Here is a 19,474-nt window from a genome sequence, read left to right as displayed (position 1 = left end):
TTATCTGATATTCTTACTGCTTTTGTAAAGGAATATTTGGTTACAATTAAAACTTCAGGTATGAAAGAAAGGAAAAGCTGTCACTCAGTTCATGAAAGGCTTGGGGTTCCAGAGGTTGGAAGAATCCCAAGAGAAATGATATTTAAATGACCAGTCCTCAGTCCTTACGCAAATTATAAAAGGAGAATTTAGAATGGAGGGGCATGTGCTTGCATTCTGTTTGGACATCAGCATGGAACTCTGTGGCATCATTTGTACTAGGACCTGAGCTTGTGTTGACTTGGGGTGGACAGTGACTTGGTGTGATCCTGCCCCTCTCCTAGTCTCTGACTTTCCAGAACAGCTATGCATTGTAGTGACCTTGCCAGAGTGAAACATGTCTTACTATCTACATTTTTAGACATAAAAATTATTCAAATAAATTCATTATAGATGTTCTAATGGTATAAAGCAAAAGTGTATTATTCAAATAAATTTACCATAATTATTACTCAAATCATTACTTAAATTATCAAATAACTTATGAAATTATCAATTTCACTATAATAATTATTATTCAAATTATTATTATTCAAATAAATTCCCCCATAAATGGTCATATGGTATAGAAAAAGAAGAAATTATCAGTATTTGAGCATTTCTGAGTTGATTCTTTTTCCCCTTGTGGTGCAGCCACAAGGTTATTAACCTTTGTGTGGTAATGCTAGTGAATTCTTTTAAATCAACACCAACACTTATACTGAGTGCATAACATATTAACTTTTCTAGACGTTATTATACATTTTCTCTTTCACTCTTACAGAACTTACTTAAGAAGTAATCGGTATCTGGTTATCTGTACTTCACAAGAATACTAAGGCATGTAGGCATAGCCTTTTAAAGTACTACGCTAGGCCAGTTTATACTTTAATGGACCTTTTTTTTGCATGGATGTAATTCTTACATTTGGGAGGATTTATTGCCTACTGTCGAACTTAGCTGTTTGTCAAAGCGTCTTGGGACATGGCTGTCATGATTGGAGGAGATGAGGTCTGAGAAGAGTTAGGGTGCTGATTATGTTGGGTCTTTTAGGCTACACCAATGACTGAGTGAAGTGGAAAAACTGGTGGGACTTTAAGTAACAAAGTGACATGATTGAATTTGCTGTTCATAAATCCATGTTAATTAATTTGAGGCATGTAATATGGAAGCAAGACATTAGTCAGAGGGACTAGTAAAATCCAGAAAGAAGGGGAAAGACAGTGGGAGGAGGTCCAGAGTAGAAGTGGTAGAGATGTGGTAGAGATGTCTCAAAGTATTAACTGTAAGTGGATTCACTTTACTCATTCTCTGATTACTATGTAGGCACTGCTCCATGCATGCTTCATTTTCTCTCCGAACATATCCTTTTTCTTTCTTTCTTTCTCTTTCTTTCTTCTTTCTTTCTTTTCTTTACTTTTTGTTGTTGTTGTTGTTTATGTGGCTTGAACTCAGGGACTGGGTGCTGTCCCTGAGCCTCTTTGTGCTCAAAGCTTGTGCTTTACCACTTGAGCCACAGTGCCACTTCTGGATTTGAGTGGTTAATAGGAGATAAGAGTCTCAAGGAGACTTTTCTGCTTGAGATGGCTTCAAACTGCAGTCCTCAGCTCTCAGCCTCCTGACTAAGATTACAGGTGTGAGCCACCAACGCCTGGCTGCATGTCCTCACTTATCTCCCTGAGTATCTTCACTTTCTCTACATGCATGTCCTCATTTTCTCTACTTCTTCCAGAAACAATAGCAGTTAGTGACATTAAGCCATGGGTATTCAGAAAGATCCCAGTACTCTACTCTTCTGCTGCTACCACAACTTGAGGTCCCTTCCAAAGAGAAAGTCTGATAATAAATACTCTGAAAAAGAGAGAGATTACAAAACCACAAATGAATTGGAATTGAGTAGAACTCAATTCTAGGGAAGCATTCTCAGAGGACTTTTAAAGTAACCTTTTAAATGGGAATCAATGGTTAATTTGTTTTTATTTTTTTTTATTGGTCGTGGGGCTCGAACTCAGGACCTGAGCACTGTCCCTGAGCATTTTCGCTCAAAGCCAGCACTCTGCCACTTTGAGCCACAGCACCACTTTCGGTTTTCTGGTGGTTAACTGGAGATAAGAGTCTCACAGCCTTTCCTGCCCAGGCTGGCTTTGAAGACTGTCCTCAGATCTCAGTCTCCTGCACAGCTAGGATTATAGGTGTGAACCACCGACACCCTTCTCTTAATTTTATGCAGGAGCCAAATTAGTTAAAATCTACTAAGCACCAGCCTGAACAAGCTCATTTATGCATTCATATTTGTCTGTTAAGCTTTGGATTTTAGGAATTGCTATGAGACAGCCAATCCTCTTCATTTTCTTGTTGCTCTAAAGGTCTTCTTCATATATTTTTCTGTGTTATTTCAACACAAAGACACTAAAGAGTTTTCTACTTGTTACCATAATTGTTCCCTATATGCTGACTTTTCATCTGTTTGCTACTCTAAAATGTTTATATTTGAAAATTTGGGCAATGTTAATGATTACTCTTTAACAGTTTAATTGTTTTGTAATAATAATATTGATTCTTCTAAAAACATGATGTTAAATAGCATCTTTATTGTTCTTGTACACAGGGGTATGGAGGCTCAAAACTTAGCTCATTATCTCTTGGTCAAGGCCAAGGGCCTATCGCTATGAAGATGGTAGAAAAAGCTGTCAAAGAAGGAACATGGGTGGTTCTTCAGAACTGCCACCTTGCCACCTCTTGGATGCCAACCCTGGAGAAAGTCTGTGAGGTAAAAATGGAAGTGTATATTTATTTCCTAGATTATATTCCTTCAAGCTAATAGGGGGAATGCATGTCATTCAAGGCCCTTCTTCCCAACCTCTAATTTGAAGGATTGCATCTTACTGGCAAGGCAGGATCACAGGAGGTATGTGCTTGAATGCAGAGGTTATGAGGGGGAACATAAGAAGGCACACAGGCCTTACTAGATTTCCCTTAATACAGCTAAGGGTGCATCCAATGAGATGAGAAGATCCCTAATTCAGAGGACTAGATTCACACATGAGAAGCAATCACAGGAGAGACATAGCCTAATTTAACTTTTGCAGCAGTACACCAGGCCCATGGTAGTATACCTAGGCCTTATATAATTGTGCTAATTAAAGCTTTACTATTACCCTCCATGGTTCAAGGCTGACCCCTTAATCAAATAGAACTAACAGTGATAATTTCTGATGATTCGGGATATACCAATCCTGCTTACTCTTTAAAATATGCTCTTATATTTTTAAATCCCTGCTTGGCTTAAATGGACTTACCTGATTTCACTGGTACTTTCGTAGCCTGGCCACAGCAAGAACATTTCAGTGACAACAGTGCAGATGGAGAAATTTGGGGGTGGTCTCATTTTTGGCTGAGCATTATAGTTATATGGGTTAATTTATCCAGGAGAAGGTCAGCACTGGATCCCCTTAGAGGGACACTCTTTGGTTCAGAGGCAGAAACAGAATTTAAGGCTTTGGCAAAAAAAATGTGACAAATCTCCACTATGTATGAATGCTTCTTCTGTCAACCTTTCTCTTACCCATATTATCTTACTTTGTTTCTTGGGGTTTTACTTACTCTTTTTGTTTCTGATTCATTTTTCTTCCAGGAGTTAAGCCCAGAAACAACACATCCTGATTTCCGACTTTGGCTGACCAGTTACCCATCTCCAAATTTTCCTGTGTCCGTACTGCAAAATGGCGTGAAAATGACCAACGAAGCCCCGAAAGGTTTACGGGCTAATATCATCCGATCATACCTCATGGACCCAATCTCTGACCCCGAATTCTTTGGCAGCTGCAAAAAGCCTGTTAGTAATGGCTAAGTCTTGTTACCTCAGTCCTGGGAAGCAGTTCAAGTGGCCTCTGGTGATCAGGAAGTGTGCGCCGAGTAAAACTACAAATTAAATCAGCCACTTGCACTGTGGTGCAGTTGATTTTGATTACTGATTATTGACACTGTGCTGAAGTCAATTTTATTAATATTTGATTTTAATTTTAGCACCAGCCTCACTCCTGCTCAGCTAAGATCTTATGTGGTGTCATTAATAATGTAGCTTCCTATTTAGAAAGTCAGCTGTAAGCCATTCCCGGTACAAATCTGCAAGGTTGGAGAATCTCGTTTCAGGATATTAACTGAGCTCTTTGCTATTCACAGCCATATCTCTAAATTAAAACATAAAAGCATTTCCCCCATATAACCATAATGAGAACCAAAATGATTCTCCTTTTTGATGGATGGGACTCATAAGGGTCTTTTTCAGCATCACCAGGCAAGTAGGGAAAACCCCCCACTGCTTTCATGATTACAATTCTGTGTGAATGTCTGTGACCTAAAATTGTTTCACAGTGTTTTGCCATAATTAAAAATGGAAGATTTTCTTTTTAAAAGGGGTTATGAACCTTAGTAAGTTTTGCTATTAAAAGACTTAACATTCTTGGTGTCCAAATATGAGTTAAGTGCATATCAAATGAAAATATAAAAAAAATGAAGAAGTACTTTCATTAAACAAAAGCTTGGACACTAGTGAAAAGGAAGTTCCTGTATTCATAACTAAGTCAAATTTTATCCCAAGCTTCCAAACCTGTTATACGACTGGTTTTTTGCATAGATTAGGCTCAGAGAGAACAAATTATTCTCACTTTGGTGGTGAGGGCATTTCTGAATACAGCGGATGGACAGAGCCTCTCTATGTAATGTACTTAAATCTTCTTTTCTTCTACATCAAGTTATCTCCAGCACTGGTCATAGATTTTGGCAGTCCAGGAATTTACAAAACATCATAGCCCAAACCAAACTCTCCTAAAATACCAAAGCGCAGACCCTTACATTTTTTCTGTTTAAACTTGTTTGTTTGAAACTAATTTTAAACTTATGGAAGTATCGTAAATATAAGTACAGCACAAGAAATGCCCCTATATCCTTTGTCTGCATTCACTTCTTGTTAATGCTTTATCCTATTTGCCTTAGCATTTATGTATGTTCCTCCCCCTCTGCGTGTGTGTATGTGTGTGTGTATGTGTGTGTGCATGTGTGTGTGTGTGTGCACATAATCAGTCATCTGACAATATCCATGGATGGTGAGTTCTAGGATCTCCCTCTGCTGACAAAATCTGAAGATACTGAAGTTTCTTGTGGAAAATAACATAGTGTTTACATATAAATTACACACTTCCCTTTATATACTTAAAGTTGCCTCTCCATTATTTATAACACACAATACATTGTAAATACTAAGCCAATTGTTATATTGTTCTTCCTTGTTTAGGGAATAATGATAAGAAAAATCACAATCTTTCTCTTGAATATTTTCGATATGACGTGTTTGAATCTGTGAATATAGAACCAGCAGGAGATAGAGTCCCATTGTGTACACACACACACACACACACACACACACACACACACAGAGGCAATACTTGGATTTGAACTCACAGCCTATTCCTGCTAGTCAGACACTTTATTGCTGAGCCATGCCTCCAGCCCATTTTTGCATGTTTTTTTTTTTTTTGAGATAGGATCTTACTTCTTGCTCAGTGTGTTTCTGGATGAAGATATGCCTACTGCCTATCACAGCTAAGATGACAGGTGTGCACTACCACTCCATCTATGAACTAAAAAGTCTCCACAAGCTGGCATCAAACCATAATCCTCTAGTTCTTGGCATCACAAGTAGCTAGGATTACAGATGTAAGCTAGTGGTGGCCAAGTATTTTTAATAATAGGGATATTATCATAGTATAGTTTTTCCCTTTAGTAAATTTAACAAAGATGCACTAATATGGTTAGTCTACCATTCATATTCTATTATTATATACTAATGCAAGAATGTCATTTGGAACATTTCTCCCGTCCATGAATACATGCTGCATTTCTTTGCTATCTGTCTAGTTAGGTAGATAGTTAGTTCATTTGTTAGTTTTTGGACCTTGTGCATGCTAGGCAAATGCTGATCTACACCCTCAGCACTGTTTTGCCTCCTTGACCTGGACATACCTTTAGCCTTTCTTTACGACACTGGCATTTCTGAAAGACTTATTTCCTCCTTAAAAAAAAAAAAAACTTTCTTGCATTTGAGGTATGTTTGATGTTTTATCATGATTACGTTCAGATTATTTATTCATTCTAAGCCAAAACACTAAGGTCACTAAGTATGACCTTTGAATGTCACATCTACAGGTATATGATGTTCTTTGTCCCTAATTGATCTTGCTAATTTTTAGCATTGCTAGTTTTTGTCATTGGAACCAAATATTTACTGATTTCTCCATTGTGTAATGGTATTTTCTTCCTTTCAACTAATAACCAGCCTGTGGAGAGATATTTTAGGACAACGAAATATTTTGTTCCTCATCTAGACTCAGCCCCCATCCTGATTAGTATCCATTCATGTATCTTGAGTGACTGAGTTAATCCCTTAATGATTGCAAAGCAATTACGGCCCAACTGCAGACTCAGCATGTGTTATGCTTGATACTCTATGCCATAGTTCTTCCTACCTTCACATTTATTTATCTATTATTGATATTGACTTAGAGTTTCTGAGATCTTTTCCCTGATGGTAATTTTGTTATCACATTTAGGTCTTTTGGTGCTGTTTCTGATTTGGCCAATAGGAGCTCCTTAGACTAGTTCGTCTGTACTTACTTCAGATCCCATCTCTCTCTTTTGTGCTTAAACTCAGGGCCTGGGTACCGTCTCTGTGCTCAAGGCTAGTGCTCTTCCATTTTTATCCACAGCTTCATTTCCAGTGTTTTGGTAGTTAATTGGAGATAGAGTTTCATAGGCTTTGTTGCTCAGACTGGCTTTGAACCACGATCCTCAGATCTCAACCTCCTGAGTAGCTAGGATTACAGAGGTGAACCAGTGCCCAGCTCCTATCTCTTAAAAAAAATCTTTATTATTAGCACCTTACTTTCTGATATAAGATGCTCTAGATTCATCTTGTACCTATTCTGCACCAGTCATAGACCAACTGTTTTTCTGAAAAGCACCATTTACTTGCATTGGAGATCATGGTTGTTGGATGAGCTCATTGCTACTATATTGTGTTTGGTTCATTAGAGAGAACTTGATAATATGTACATGTTTACATATATTCAAATGTCCAGATATTTGAGCATATATATATATATATGTAAGCAAGTACATGTATATGTGTGTATATGCAAATATATATTTTAGAAGTGATTGATTCACACCAATACTTTTTTTTTTTTGTCAGTCGTGGGGCTTGAACTCTGGGCTTGGGCACTGTCCCTGAGCTCTTCAGCTCAAGGCTAGCACTCTAGTGCTTGAGCCACAGCTCCACTTCTGGTTTTCTAGTGGTTTATTGGAGATAAGAGTTTCCTGCCCCGGCTGGCTTTGAACCGCGATCTTTGGATCTCAGCCTCCTGAGTAGCTAGGATTACAGGCGTGAGCCATTGGGGCCTGGCTTGCACCAATATTTCTTGTTTCAGGGTATCTTCCCAAAGTTGGGGGTTTTTTGCATTCTTTTTAAAAAAATTTTTATTGTAAAGATACTGTATAGAGGGGTTATAGTTACATGATTTTGCTTTTCTTTATTCCATATTTATGTGTACCTTCCTCTACATTGAGAAATCTGGCTTTCAGTCACACCCATACAATAATTAATTTGATCAGTTTTCTGATATAGTCATAGAGTTCTAGAATTAGCGCAGCATGCTATATACTTCATTTTCTTTAGTTAAATTTGTGTTACCTTTCTTTTGTCAAGTTGTAGGACTTTGGTCTCTCACTATCCCTCCTTTGGTTAAATTTGTACAATTTTTCTTTTGCCTCCTATTTTTCTTTTTCAATTTAGTTATAAGTCCTTCTCACTAACTTGAGCTTAGAAAGTAGACTTCATACTGTCCTTTCAGTTGTAAGGAGACTGAGCTTCCAGGCAGCAGTTACTGTGTCCAAGGAAATCACAAATTACTCAAGCTCTATTGTGACCATTTGTGTGGCTTCTAGAGCTGTCTAATTGGCTCCAATTATCTCCTGTAAAATTTCTCCATGGTTCTCTGGTACTACCCATTGGAACTCATAATTCATGCCTGTGATGTTTTAGTTGGAACCTCCAAAATTCTATAACGTAACATTGAATTAAATGAGCCCGTTATATTTCACAAACATATGATGCACAAAGCAATGTGTGCCAACTGGACGTGTTTACATATGTGCATATTTTTGCTTGAAGAGTCTGTTCGAGTTATGCTTTGGTATGATTATATACCTACCTGTGCTATTTATAAGTAAGGAATTTAATTGCTCTTATTTTAAAATATGATACATAAAATGTAATGTGAGGAAAAATAACAATGTGGCCAAATTTTTCTCATTATAGGAGGAATTTAAGAAATTGCTTTATGGCCTCTGTTTCTTTCATGCTTTGGTACAAGAGAGACGGAAATTTGGACCACTGGGATGGAATATTCCTTATGAATTCAATGAGACTGATCTGAGAATCAGTGTACAACAACTCCACATGTTCCTGAATCAGTATGAGGTATCATAAAAATCACAGCAAGGACATTACCTTATTTTTTTTTTGCTCTTTATCATGTTGTAAGTATTTGTATAGTGAGCAGGGACTGCTGATTAATTCTGTTCTTATAAAATAAATTGCAGGGTAGATCCCAACAGCTCATTAAACAGTACTTTACTATAACAGCATATTATAACTGCTCTGGTAGGTAGTTAGGATGTCAGTTTGTCTCTTAGGACTCTATATTTTATCATTTATTTTGACACATAAACAGTGGTGGAGGTCTGAAAAGTAATGGTATCATATTTATTTTCAAAATGACTTGAGAACATAAGTCAACCGGGCTCCAAATTGGGGGTGAAGGGGGAAGGAAAGACCAATTTCCCTCTTTTCTGGAGCATGACTTTGTTTTTAGAGAAATGACATTATATTTTCATTCCAGAGTTTCTTTGGACCATTTGTCAGGAAAACAAACTAGTTCAGCCAGCAGTGTTAAATCTGAAACACAGATTCTGAAAGGCAGCCAAACAACCCAATGTCACATCAACCACATCTCTTCCTCTACAACCCTCATACCCCCTCCTGCCCCTCCCTTTCCCGCCCCCACAGGCATCCCCACACTACACAAGCCTACCCAGGGACATGCTCACTATTGGATGTTTAAATGTGTTTGCACCCTTGATTGACTTTTTTTGTTAAGTTAAATCAAATATCTATAAAAATATGGAAAATGAGTCATCTAAATTTTGGCAGAACTGGAAACCCTAACAAAATCATTCAGTTAATAAAGTATCAAAAAAAACTTTATTATTTTTAAAAGGTTTGCAAACAGGAGGGAACCAAAAAAAAGCAAAGGTGAAGCTTAGCATTAAATACACAGAACCCAAGTGGCTACAGAGACACGTGAAATACCATTGAGCTTCTGCGTCTCATTGGATGAATTCTTATTTTCTATTAAAATGGAATAAATTTAGAAAATGACTTGAGACCATATTGAGACTATATTGAGTGAAATATTCAAATAAACATAAATTTGATTAATTTATTTTTAAGGTAAAATTTACATATAAGTAACATACACAATACAGGAAAATGTGCAATTATAAAGTACCTGAATAAGTATTTGAACTGAAATAATACATTTTACTACAGAAAAAAGAATTCAGTAATTTGTTGTAAATACGTGGAGAGCATATGCTGAATTGAAATACAATCTGTAGTGAAGAATCAGTTTAAAAATATGTAGGCAAAGCCTTACGTGGTGGTACATGCCTACAATTCCAGCACTTGGGAGGCTGACGTAGTTGGATCAAGGATCTGAGGCCAGCCTTCGCTACATAGCAAGACCTCTTCTCAAGAAAGAAAAAACAAAAACAAAAACCAAGTTGGGCACTGGGCACTGGGTGGCTTGTGCCTGTAATTCTAGCTGCATAGGAGGCTGAGAGCTGAGGATCATAGTTCAGAGCTTTTGTGGACTGGAATGTCTGAGAGAGACTCTTATTTCCAATTAACTGTCAAAAAGCCAGAAGTGGAACTGTGGCTCACGTAGTAGAGCACCACCAGCCTTGGATAAAAAAGACTAAGGCATAATGCCAGGCTGTAGTTTAAGCCCTGGTAACATTATGTGTGTGTGTGTGTGTATATATATATATATATATATATATATATAATGTTTATAGATATATATAAATAAAACATTATATATATTATATATATACATATATATTTAATGTGTGTGTGTGTGTGTGTGTGTGTGTGTGTGTGTGTGTGTGTGGTTTTTAAAGAGCTCAATGGTAGGGCATTTGTGCAGCGTGCATATGGTCCTGGGTTCAGCTGCTCACAGTCACTACCTAAGAAAGGGTCTAGATATAGCAAGGCTAGTTTAACATTTTAAAATCATCACATCCACAAGCTAAATAAAAAAAAATCAAATGTGTAAGTACATATAGAAAAGGGCATTGACAAATCCAGCATTCATCATAAAAAAAAAGATTCTTAGTAAACTAGAAATGGAGGGAAACTTACCAACTTGAAAAAGGGTATCTACAAAAACAAGATAGCTAACATCATTCTTTAATGTTATTCAGTATAACTGGCTTCATTAGCAGCAAGCAATTAGAAGCAATTGCTCCCTTTGTTAAAAGGGAGCAAGTTTTAGACACACACACACAGGGAAGAAGGCCTTGTGAAGATGGTGGCAGAGGCTGGAATTCCACTGCCACAATTAATAGAGAATATATATAAAGGAATTATATTACCACAAACGTGTGTGTGTGCGCGCATGAGTGTGTGTGTGTGTATTTGTGTGTTTTCCAGTAATGGGGCTTGAACTCAGGACTTTACACTCTCACTTGACTTTTTCAATGAAGTCTGGTGCTCTACTATTGGATCTATAGCTACACTTCTGCCTTTTGGGTAGTTAGTTGGAGATCGGAGTCTCACAGACTTTTCTGCCCAGGCTGGATTTGAACCCTGAACTTCAGACTTCAGCCTCCTAAGTAAGTAGGATTATAGGTATGAACCACCAGTGCCTGGTTTTATTATTGCAAACTTTGGGTAACATGTTTACTAATAAGTGTCAACAATAAACACAATTTCATGTAATTTGATACTGATAATTACTAGCTGGTGACTTGAGCTCTTAATTTTAGGAACTGCCTTATGATGCTCTGCGGTACATGACTGGTGAATGCAACTATGGGGGCCGGGTGACGGACGACTGGGACAGGCGCACCCTGCGCAGCATTCTGAACAAATTCTTCAATTCAGAACTAGTCCAGAATCCAGAATACAAGTTTGACTCAAGTGGCATCTATTTTGCCCCTCCTTCTGGTGATGTAGGTGTGCCCTTTGAGAAACCTGAAAGCAATCCCAGCCAGAGCTTAGGTCACTGGTACGGTAGACCAAGTCAGTATGAGGGATTCAGGCAAAGTCACCAATGACTAATTGTCTGGTGTGGGGGAAAAGATAGATAGATAGAGAGATAGAGAGAGAGAGCGAGAAAGAGAGAGAGAGATAGATAGATATGCACAACTGTGTTATAAAACCACCAATAACCAAACCTCTTTTGCCATACACAGTTAGGGATGTTTGCATATGATTTTGTGATCACCAGGAAAGCATGGAATTTTTAAACATAATATATAATAATATATAATTTTAAACATAACGTATGTAAAATATGAAATGTGCATGCATGTGCATAAGAAGATGCAAATAGTGGCTGTTTTCAAATAATAAAATTTCAGATAATTATTACTTTTATGAATTAGGCACATTTGAGTAAACTGGAAATAATAACAATAATAATCACTGTTACTATTATTAGTTTTTTGAGACAGGATTTCTCTATGTAACCAGGGTGGCCTGAAACTTGCTTCCTTCTTGTTCAACCTCCAAGTATTAGGATAATAGATTTATACTATTATGTTCAATTCAGAAAAGATTGATTTTATTGTGATTAATTACCATCAGGAAAATGCAATGCATAAATTTCTCAGGAAGAAATTTCTAATTCAAGTTAGAAGTCCCTTTCATTAAAAAAAAAAAAACATTCCAACTGAATGGTACATTTCCTTTTTAAAAAAAAAAATCAAATCTCGTTCATATTGTGGCCCAGGCAGAAAGAACATGAAAGCATTCAGATTGCAGCCTCACAGGCTCATCCATGCAAATGTTAACTCTTGAAAATTATCTCTTTTCCACTTATAATTCTACCGTGCAACTGATTTTTTTAACCTGACTTTAATTTATCTTTGCAGCACAAAAGCTACATTGAATACACAAAGACTCTGCCATTGACCCCGTTACCAGAAATCTTTGGGATGAATGCCAATGCAGATATCACTAAAGATCAGTCAGAAACTCAGCTGCTGTTTGATAACATTCTTCTTACACAGGTGCGTGATCTGGGCAGAACCTGGCTCCAGAGCCGTAAGAGATGTGCCCTGGAGCCTTTGTGCCAGCACGTGAGAGCCCCCGGGCACCATTCTTTCAAGAAGAGTCGCATTTAAAGGAAAACAAAATACACACACACTCACATACAATCCACATAGATTAAACAATAGAGTACATGCACATGTGGATTTTTTTCCATCTACTTTTGGAATATTTGAGTATCATCCTCCATATAGAATTATGGTTTATCTGTATTACATAAGCTTGAACCAAAATATATGGTAAATATATTTTGTGTGTGTGTGTGTGTGTGTGTGTCTGTCTGTCTGTCTGTCTATCCTGGGGCTTGAACTCAAGGTCTAGGTGCTATCCCTGATATTTTTTTTCTCAAGGCTAGTGCTCTACCAATAGAGTCACAGTTCTACTTCTGTCTTTTTCTGTGTATTTTATTGGAGATATGAATATTATAGAGTTTCTGGCCTAGGCTGGCTTTGAATCATGATCCTCAGACCTCAGCCTTCTGAGTATCTAGGATTATAGGCGTAAGCTACCAGTATCTGGTTCCTTTTCAGTTTTTTTAAGGTTGAAAATAGAGTTTTATACTCAGTACTGCCAAAACAAATTCCCAAAATACACTTGAGTAGCAGTTTGAAAACAGAATGTGTCTAGAATTTTACCTAGTTTATAGTCTGTTACTAATTCAGCAGCAATTAATTGTAATGATTCATCTTTATAAAATATTGCAGAGCATTTTATTTCATTTATATAGAAATAGTTCCTTTCACACTAATATTATGCGAGATTGCCTGATGTGTGAGGCCCAAAATTCAGCAGGAAGTCTGAATGAGCTGGGTGCTAGTGGCTCACACCTATGATCCCTGAAAAGACTGGGTTCTTAGTTCACAATTCAAAGCCAGCCCAGGCAGGCAGCTCCATTTAACCAGCCAAAAACCAGAAGTGGATGTGGAGCATATCAGCAAAAAAGCCATCCAAGAGCAAGAATATGAGGTCCTGAGTTCAAGCCCAAGTACCAACAGGGAAAAAATATATACAAATAAATTTAAAAGGTTAGAAGAAAGATTCATCTGATTGTTGGTAGGCCCAGGAAGGAAGAAGAATCATTTATTTAAAACATTGTGGGCATAAATCAGTACATCTGAATGAATACTAGCCAATCTTGTTTGTCAAGATTCTTTCAGCAGATACACTCACTTGTTTCTTTTCATTTATGAAAGCAAATTAATCCACCTGGCTAGAGTTCTCTTGTATTATATACAGTTTTAACAGACTAAGGATAAATGGTCAGTCAAGAGGATTATCTAACTGAATTCTGATTTTTTTTGTGGGCATTCAGAGTGAAATAATAATGACCCATATTTATGTTATATAGTTCTTACCATGCACTGGTCTAAGCTTATATAACAATGTGATTCTTATATCAGGTGGGGAATATTATCACTACCATTTTACAGCTAGAAAATCGAGGCACAGAAAGATGAAATACTTAAGCCAAAGTCAGCTGATATCATTTGAAGACAGACTCAAGGCTAACCAATGTGGCTATCCCTAGTTGGGCTTCAGAGCTTGTGATTTGGACTGCTGTCCTCTGCTCTCTACCTCCATTCACAAAACGAAGTAAGAATGAGAAGGCAGGGCATCCAAGATGCTGAAAAGCCGAAAATGAAGAGGATGTTGTGGGGTGCTGTTTTTGGTGATGGAGTTTGTGACACTTGTATTTCTAACCTACTCTATAATGACATTTTCTAATAAGGCAAAAGGGACACATCGATGACACTAAAGCCTCTTATTATTGCAGTGGGCATAAAGGCATTGGAACAAACATGAATAAGTAAACTTTAGGAACATTAGGTGCATGCAAAACACAATGGTCTTACAATGGGACATTTACAGTATCTTTTGGCTTTATTTAAATGTGATGGTGTGTGTCCCATTACAGAACACATAAAATAGTGGGCTCATTCCAACAGAAAATGAGTCAGAACCAAACAAATAAGTTTAAATACACAAGGGATATCTTCTCAGTATGTGATAAACCAACCTATTTCAATATCCTCAAACTCAGTTTGACACATATGAGTCTAGTAATGGCTAAGGTCCCTTCTTAGATCACAATCCAGAGGCAAAGAAAACTACAGATCTTAGAAAGCAAATTAATGATGATAATACTTTTGCATTAGCAAATTTAACTGACACATCTGAGAAAAAAGACTGAGGTATCATCATTAGAATGTAATTTTTGCAGAGGTATTTTACTTATATTTAATCATTATACTCTATTTTGAGTAGGTAGATTGTTTCAACTTAACTCATTATAAGACTAACATGGATAGAGATTTTCTTAAAAGGTTGCACTGTGTGATGTCTCCTTAAAAATAAATTCCTATTACCTTTATTTAATTAAAGAAAAATAACCCTTGGATGATTTCAAGTGGCAATTGTATTCCTTAAGGTGATACCTAAGAAAAAAGGTAGTCTAAAAGGGAAGCTGACTAAAATAAGCAATTACAAATAAGTAGAATCCAGTTGCTATTCTTTTAATCTTTAATATCAACTGGATACTACTTTCATAAACTTGCCATAACAATTATGTAATTATAATATGTGAGAAATAGATCTGTATTATTAAAATATTTTTACTTGTTTGATGGGTTATAGGCCTAGAGTTTTTGGTTATTTGGGAAGGTGCAGTTCTTGCTAAAAATTAATATATTCCCTTATATCACATCAAATACAGATATAAACCAGCATATTACTCTCTAAATGCTGTGGAAATAAATACTTCACTACTGTAGCTCAAATATTTTTTATTCTCTGATTTTTGTGTTTAGTTGTAAATCAAATACGTTGGAATAATAATGAGAGATTATTATATGGATAGATCTCATTTTTACTAACATAATTAAAACTATCCAGCACTTAATTATTTTATTGTACAATTTTAAGTTGAAGCTTAAGGAAAAGTGACAGTTAATATTTATGGAATAGACTTATAGAATCTTTAGTAATTATAGCAACCAGAAAACATAAAATCTGAATGAAAACTAAACAGAATTTTCCTTTGGATTGGAAATGTGAGGTATATTTTATTCTAGTAGTGCTTATTTTCTCTATACCCAGAGACACATACCTGCATATATTTGTGCTAAGATTTAAAGAGCTTTGCCAGAAAAATATAGATTCATTTGCACAATGCCATTATAAACATAAAAAACAAAAATGGAATTGAAATTCTTCTTTGCTTCCAACGTGAATTACTAAAGTCTGTCTTTTCTCCATAAGTCTTCCAATTCCTTAAGCGACAAACTTGTTTTCCTTGCCCTACAGGTTCAAGGAGAAAACTATATCTCTACTTTTGGCAACCAGCCTGCACCAGAGTTATTAGCAAATATATTTTGTAGCAAGCTTATTCAATGCATGATCGTATTTCCTCCTGTGGGACTTAATTCTAATCATCTGTTGGTCAACTCTGAATGCCTTTCCCTATCTGCAATGTCCAATCCTTCTCCTCTACCCCAAACCTATAGTTTATTTCCTTTCTCCACACCTTCTTTTGCCCCTGGAAATGTGATATGCTCTTCCTCTCCTTTTCACAGTCATTTTCTCCAAAATGCTTATCCCCAACATCCTACCCTTCTTCTGTGGAGAGGGATCATAGATAAAATGACCACAGTGTACTTACTTATCTCACAGGGTTTGGTTTTTCTTTTCCACTACTCTTAGCCCTTGATGAAAGTTTTTGAGTAATAGTTTGGATTTTTCAGTCCCGAGCATCAGGAGCTGGTGCAAAATCATCTGATGAAGTAGTAAATGAGGTTGCCAGTGACATCTTGGGAAAACTTCCAAACAACTTCGATGTTGAGGCTGCGATGAGGAGATACCCAACCACTTACACCCAGAGCATGAACACCGTGCTTGTCCAAGAGATGGGCCGGTTCAATAAGCTGCTGAAGACCATAAGAGAGTCATGCATTAATATCCAAAAAGCAATCAAGGTAAGGGGGAAACACAAAACCGGCCTGGAATCAAGCATAGTATGTATCTATTTAACAAAAAATTTATGAGGCACAGATGCTGTTCAAGCACTGTTCTTTGTTCTAAGGATAGGAAAAAAAACCTCTCTGCTCATTAGGAGTTACAAATTTTTGTGGATAAAAATTAATAAGCAGGTTAAACGTTTGTACCGACTTGCAGTAGTTTGTTAGGATATATGCTGAGACATAAAGCGTTTTAAAAAATACAAGTATCTATACACTCATAAGATGATGCTCTAGTGAAAGCATCAAAAAAGCAAATACACACATAATTTTGGTAAGTGCCAAAATTTTATTTCTATAAAACCAGATAAGGGGTAGAAAATGGTGGGTGGGAACCTCTTTCTGTCAGCTAAGCCAATCCTTCAAGGAGCTGACCTTTGGGTAGAGGCCTACCTGAAGCGAAAGGGAATGCCATGGACTATAGAGTTAGAGCATTTCAGGCAGAGGACTTGACAAGAAAGGAGCCGCCACGGGGTCTTCCAGGAGCCCTAGAAGGAAGGCTGCTGGTGTGACAAGAGCGAGCAAGGCAGGTGTGGGGGATGGGAGGATCAGACCATAATGGTATAGCCAACCTTGGTTAGGCTCCTGGATTTTATTTTAAAATATAAAAGTAGGGCTGGGAAGGTGGCTCAGTGGTAGTGTGCTTGCCTTGCATGCCTGAGGCCCTGGGTTCGATTCCTCAGCACCACATAAGCAAAGAGAAAAAAGCCAGAAGTGGCGCTGTAGCTCAAGTGGTAGAGCACTAGCCTTGAGCTGAAGAGCGAGGGACAGTGCCCAGGCCCAGAGTTCAGGCCCCATGACCGGACCCAAAAAAAAACAAAAAAAAAAAAAAGCAAAAAAAAATAAAATATAAAAGTAAAGAGAAGACCTCAAAGGGTTTATAGCAATGCAGTAAAATTGTTGTGTTTCACAATTTCTTTTAACATTTACTCTGATCACTGCAGAAAGAACTGTAGGGGAACAGGAGGATCGCAGACAGGTGAATCAGCCCACTGTGCTGCTCTTGTAGTGGCTTTGGAGCGGAGAGAAGCAGTTGTCTCTGTGTTGTTACTGACCAAGGAGTCTACTAGGGTGACTGAAAACCAGTCTAGGAAGAAGCAAGGAAAGAGTCAAGGTTGACTCCTAATTGTTTGACCTAAGCGAGCAGAAGTTGGGGGGGTGGGGAAGAGCAGGTTTCAAAGAGAAAAACCAAGACTTTTATGTTGATAAGTTTAATTTGAAATGTCTCAAAGATGGAGTAAGTTGGGTTGCTCTTGAATACATGTTTGAGAGCTCAAGAGGGAAGTCAACGCTGGAGATCAATTTCACTGTTAACGAGTTGATTACATGTAGAACTAAAAACTTCAAATTGTCTCAGGTACTTTGGTAGTACTGAGGAGCAGAGGTCACACACAAACATTCAACTCATATGAACTATTTATTGTTTCCTTTCTCAGAATAGCCTTTCATCATTCTCTTAATTTGTCCCTCCTATGGGAGAAAAAATTCAAATTTGGAAAATCTTAACTTGAAGTGACCTTCATGATGATCCTTAAGCCCATTAATTAGTCTCTTGTCTCTCCTCAGTATTTCAATGACTCAATTAATTCGCCTAAGACAATTCCTCCTAGGTTCTCTAGTATAATATATTTTTAAGAATTATGACCAAGAAAGCAGCAATTCCCAGGATACTTTGCAAAATAGGTTTTGTCCTATTTTGTACACTTCAAAAATGACAACTTTAACAAAGGAACATGTCGAACATATTTTTTAAAAAAAACTCTTCATTTTCTTAATAGAAATTTAAAAGAGATTATAGACAAGTGGTAATACCTTGTTTTTAAGTTACCAAAACTTCAGTATTGTACAAATGTCAACTAAAGATATGCATATACTATAAGATTCCATTTTTCTTTACATGAAACCCTGGAGAATGTTTCCATAATAGGCAAGTAAATTCAGTCAAAGTTACATTGATTCAATAGCTAATGTATAGCCAAGGCCTAATGAAGATCAACTAAAATTTCCCTTTCTGTAGATAGTGAGAGGAAAATTGTGAGGAAGGCTTTAAAGGGGCTGTTCCTAACCCATACCTTCATTTTAACCAACCTTAAATATGTTTCAGGGACTTGTTGTGATGTCTTCAGAGCTTGAAGAAGTGGTAAGCAGCATTTTGAATGTCAAGATTCCAGGAATGTGGATGGGTAAATCCTACCCAAGCCTTAAGCCACTTGGCAGCTATGTGAATGACTTCCTTGCGAGGCTAAAATTCTTGCAGGTAGGTTCATGCAAATGACATGTCAAGATTCTTCCTGTTCCATTTACCCCATCCAGAATATCACAGCAAGGAGAATTGCTCTCTAGTTACTCTGTACATCCCAGATACAAACAACCACTAATTAATACTATGCTATATAGGTATGTAATTGTCACACTGAACTGCCCAGGTACTGGTATTGCAAGTGGAAATATTGCCTAAAACCCCAAGAACTGATGAAGTTAGATATTCACCATCTAGCATGCTGATTCTCTGATTAATATTTAGCACTGAAGTTGAAACCTATAGCTGAGCTTTATAGGAAGCCAAAGATGCTAGTAGTGATGAGTATTCTAGGTCATGAAGTCACTAGACAGCTGGTTCAGCCCAACGTAGCAGTACCTTCAAGTGTTCAATTGCCTTTGAAATGGTGAATGGGCAGAAATCTGTCTCCTTATTCTGTGGCAATGCTGATTGTCCACTATATTCTTTTTTTTTTGGTGGGGGGGTGGTCTGGTCATGGGGCCTGAACTCTGGGCCTGGGCACTGTCCCTCAGCTCTTCAGCTCAAGGCTAGCGCTCTACCACTTGAGCCACAGTGCCACTTCCCACTTTTTTCTTTTTGTTTATGTGGTGCTAAGGAATCGAACCCATGGCCTCATGCATGTAAGGCAAGCACTTTACCACTAAGCCACCTTCCCAGCCCACTATATTCTTATTAACAAATATATCCATTACAAATATCAATTGATTT

At 37.3% G+C, this 19,474-nt stretch overlaps 1 protein-coding gene across 1 annotated transcript in view; it reads left to right on the top strand.

Annotated features, from left to right (window-relative positions):
* The window catches only part of Dnah7 (dynein, axonemal, heavy chain 7), a 197,157-nt gene that overhangs the window by 165,622 nt on the left and 12,061 nt on the right, over positions 1 to 19,474 (top strand). Inside the window, exons 53-59 of the mRNA XM_013013366.1 lie at positions 2,627 to 2,788; positions 3,653 to 3,853; positions 8,393 to 8,554; positions 11,185 to 11,370; positions 12,295 to 12,432; positions 16,213 to 16,443; positions 18,590 to 18,742. Of these exons, the coding sequence (XP_012868820.1) occupies positions 2,627 to 2,788; positions 3,653 to 3,853; positions 8,393 to 8,554; positions 11,185 to 11,370; positions 12,295 to 12,432; positions 16,213 to 16,443; positions 18,590 to 18,742 (1,233 nt within the window). The remainder of the gene's footprint in view (positions 1 to 2,626; positions 2,789 to 3,652; positions 3,854 to 8,392; positions 8,555 to 11,184; positions 11,371 to 12,294; positions 12,433 to 16,212; positions 16,444 to 18,589; positions 18,743 to 19,474) is intronic.

Source organism: Dipodomys ordii, unplaced genomic scaffold (assembly GCF_000151885.1).
Source record: "Dipodomys ordii isolate 6190 unplaced genomic scaffold, Dord_2.0 Scaffold1, whole genome shotgun sequence".
Classification (NCBI taxonomy): Eukaryota; Metazoa; Chordata; class Mammalia; order Rodentia; family Heteromyidae; genus Dipodomys; species Dipodomys ordii.
Note: the sequence above shows the minus strand (reverse complement) of the source record. Positions and strands in the feature narration are given on the sequence as shown.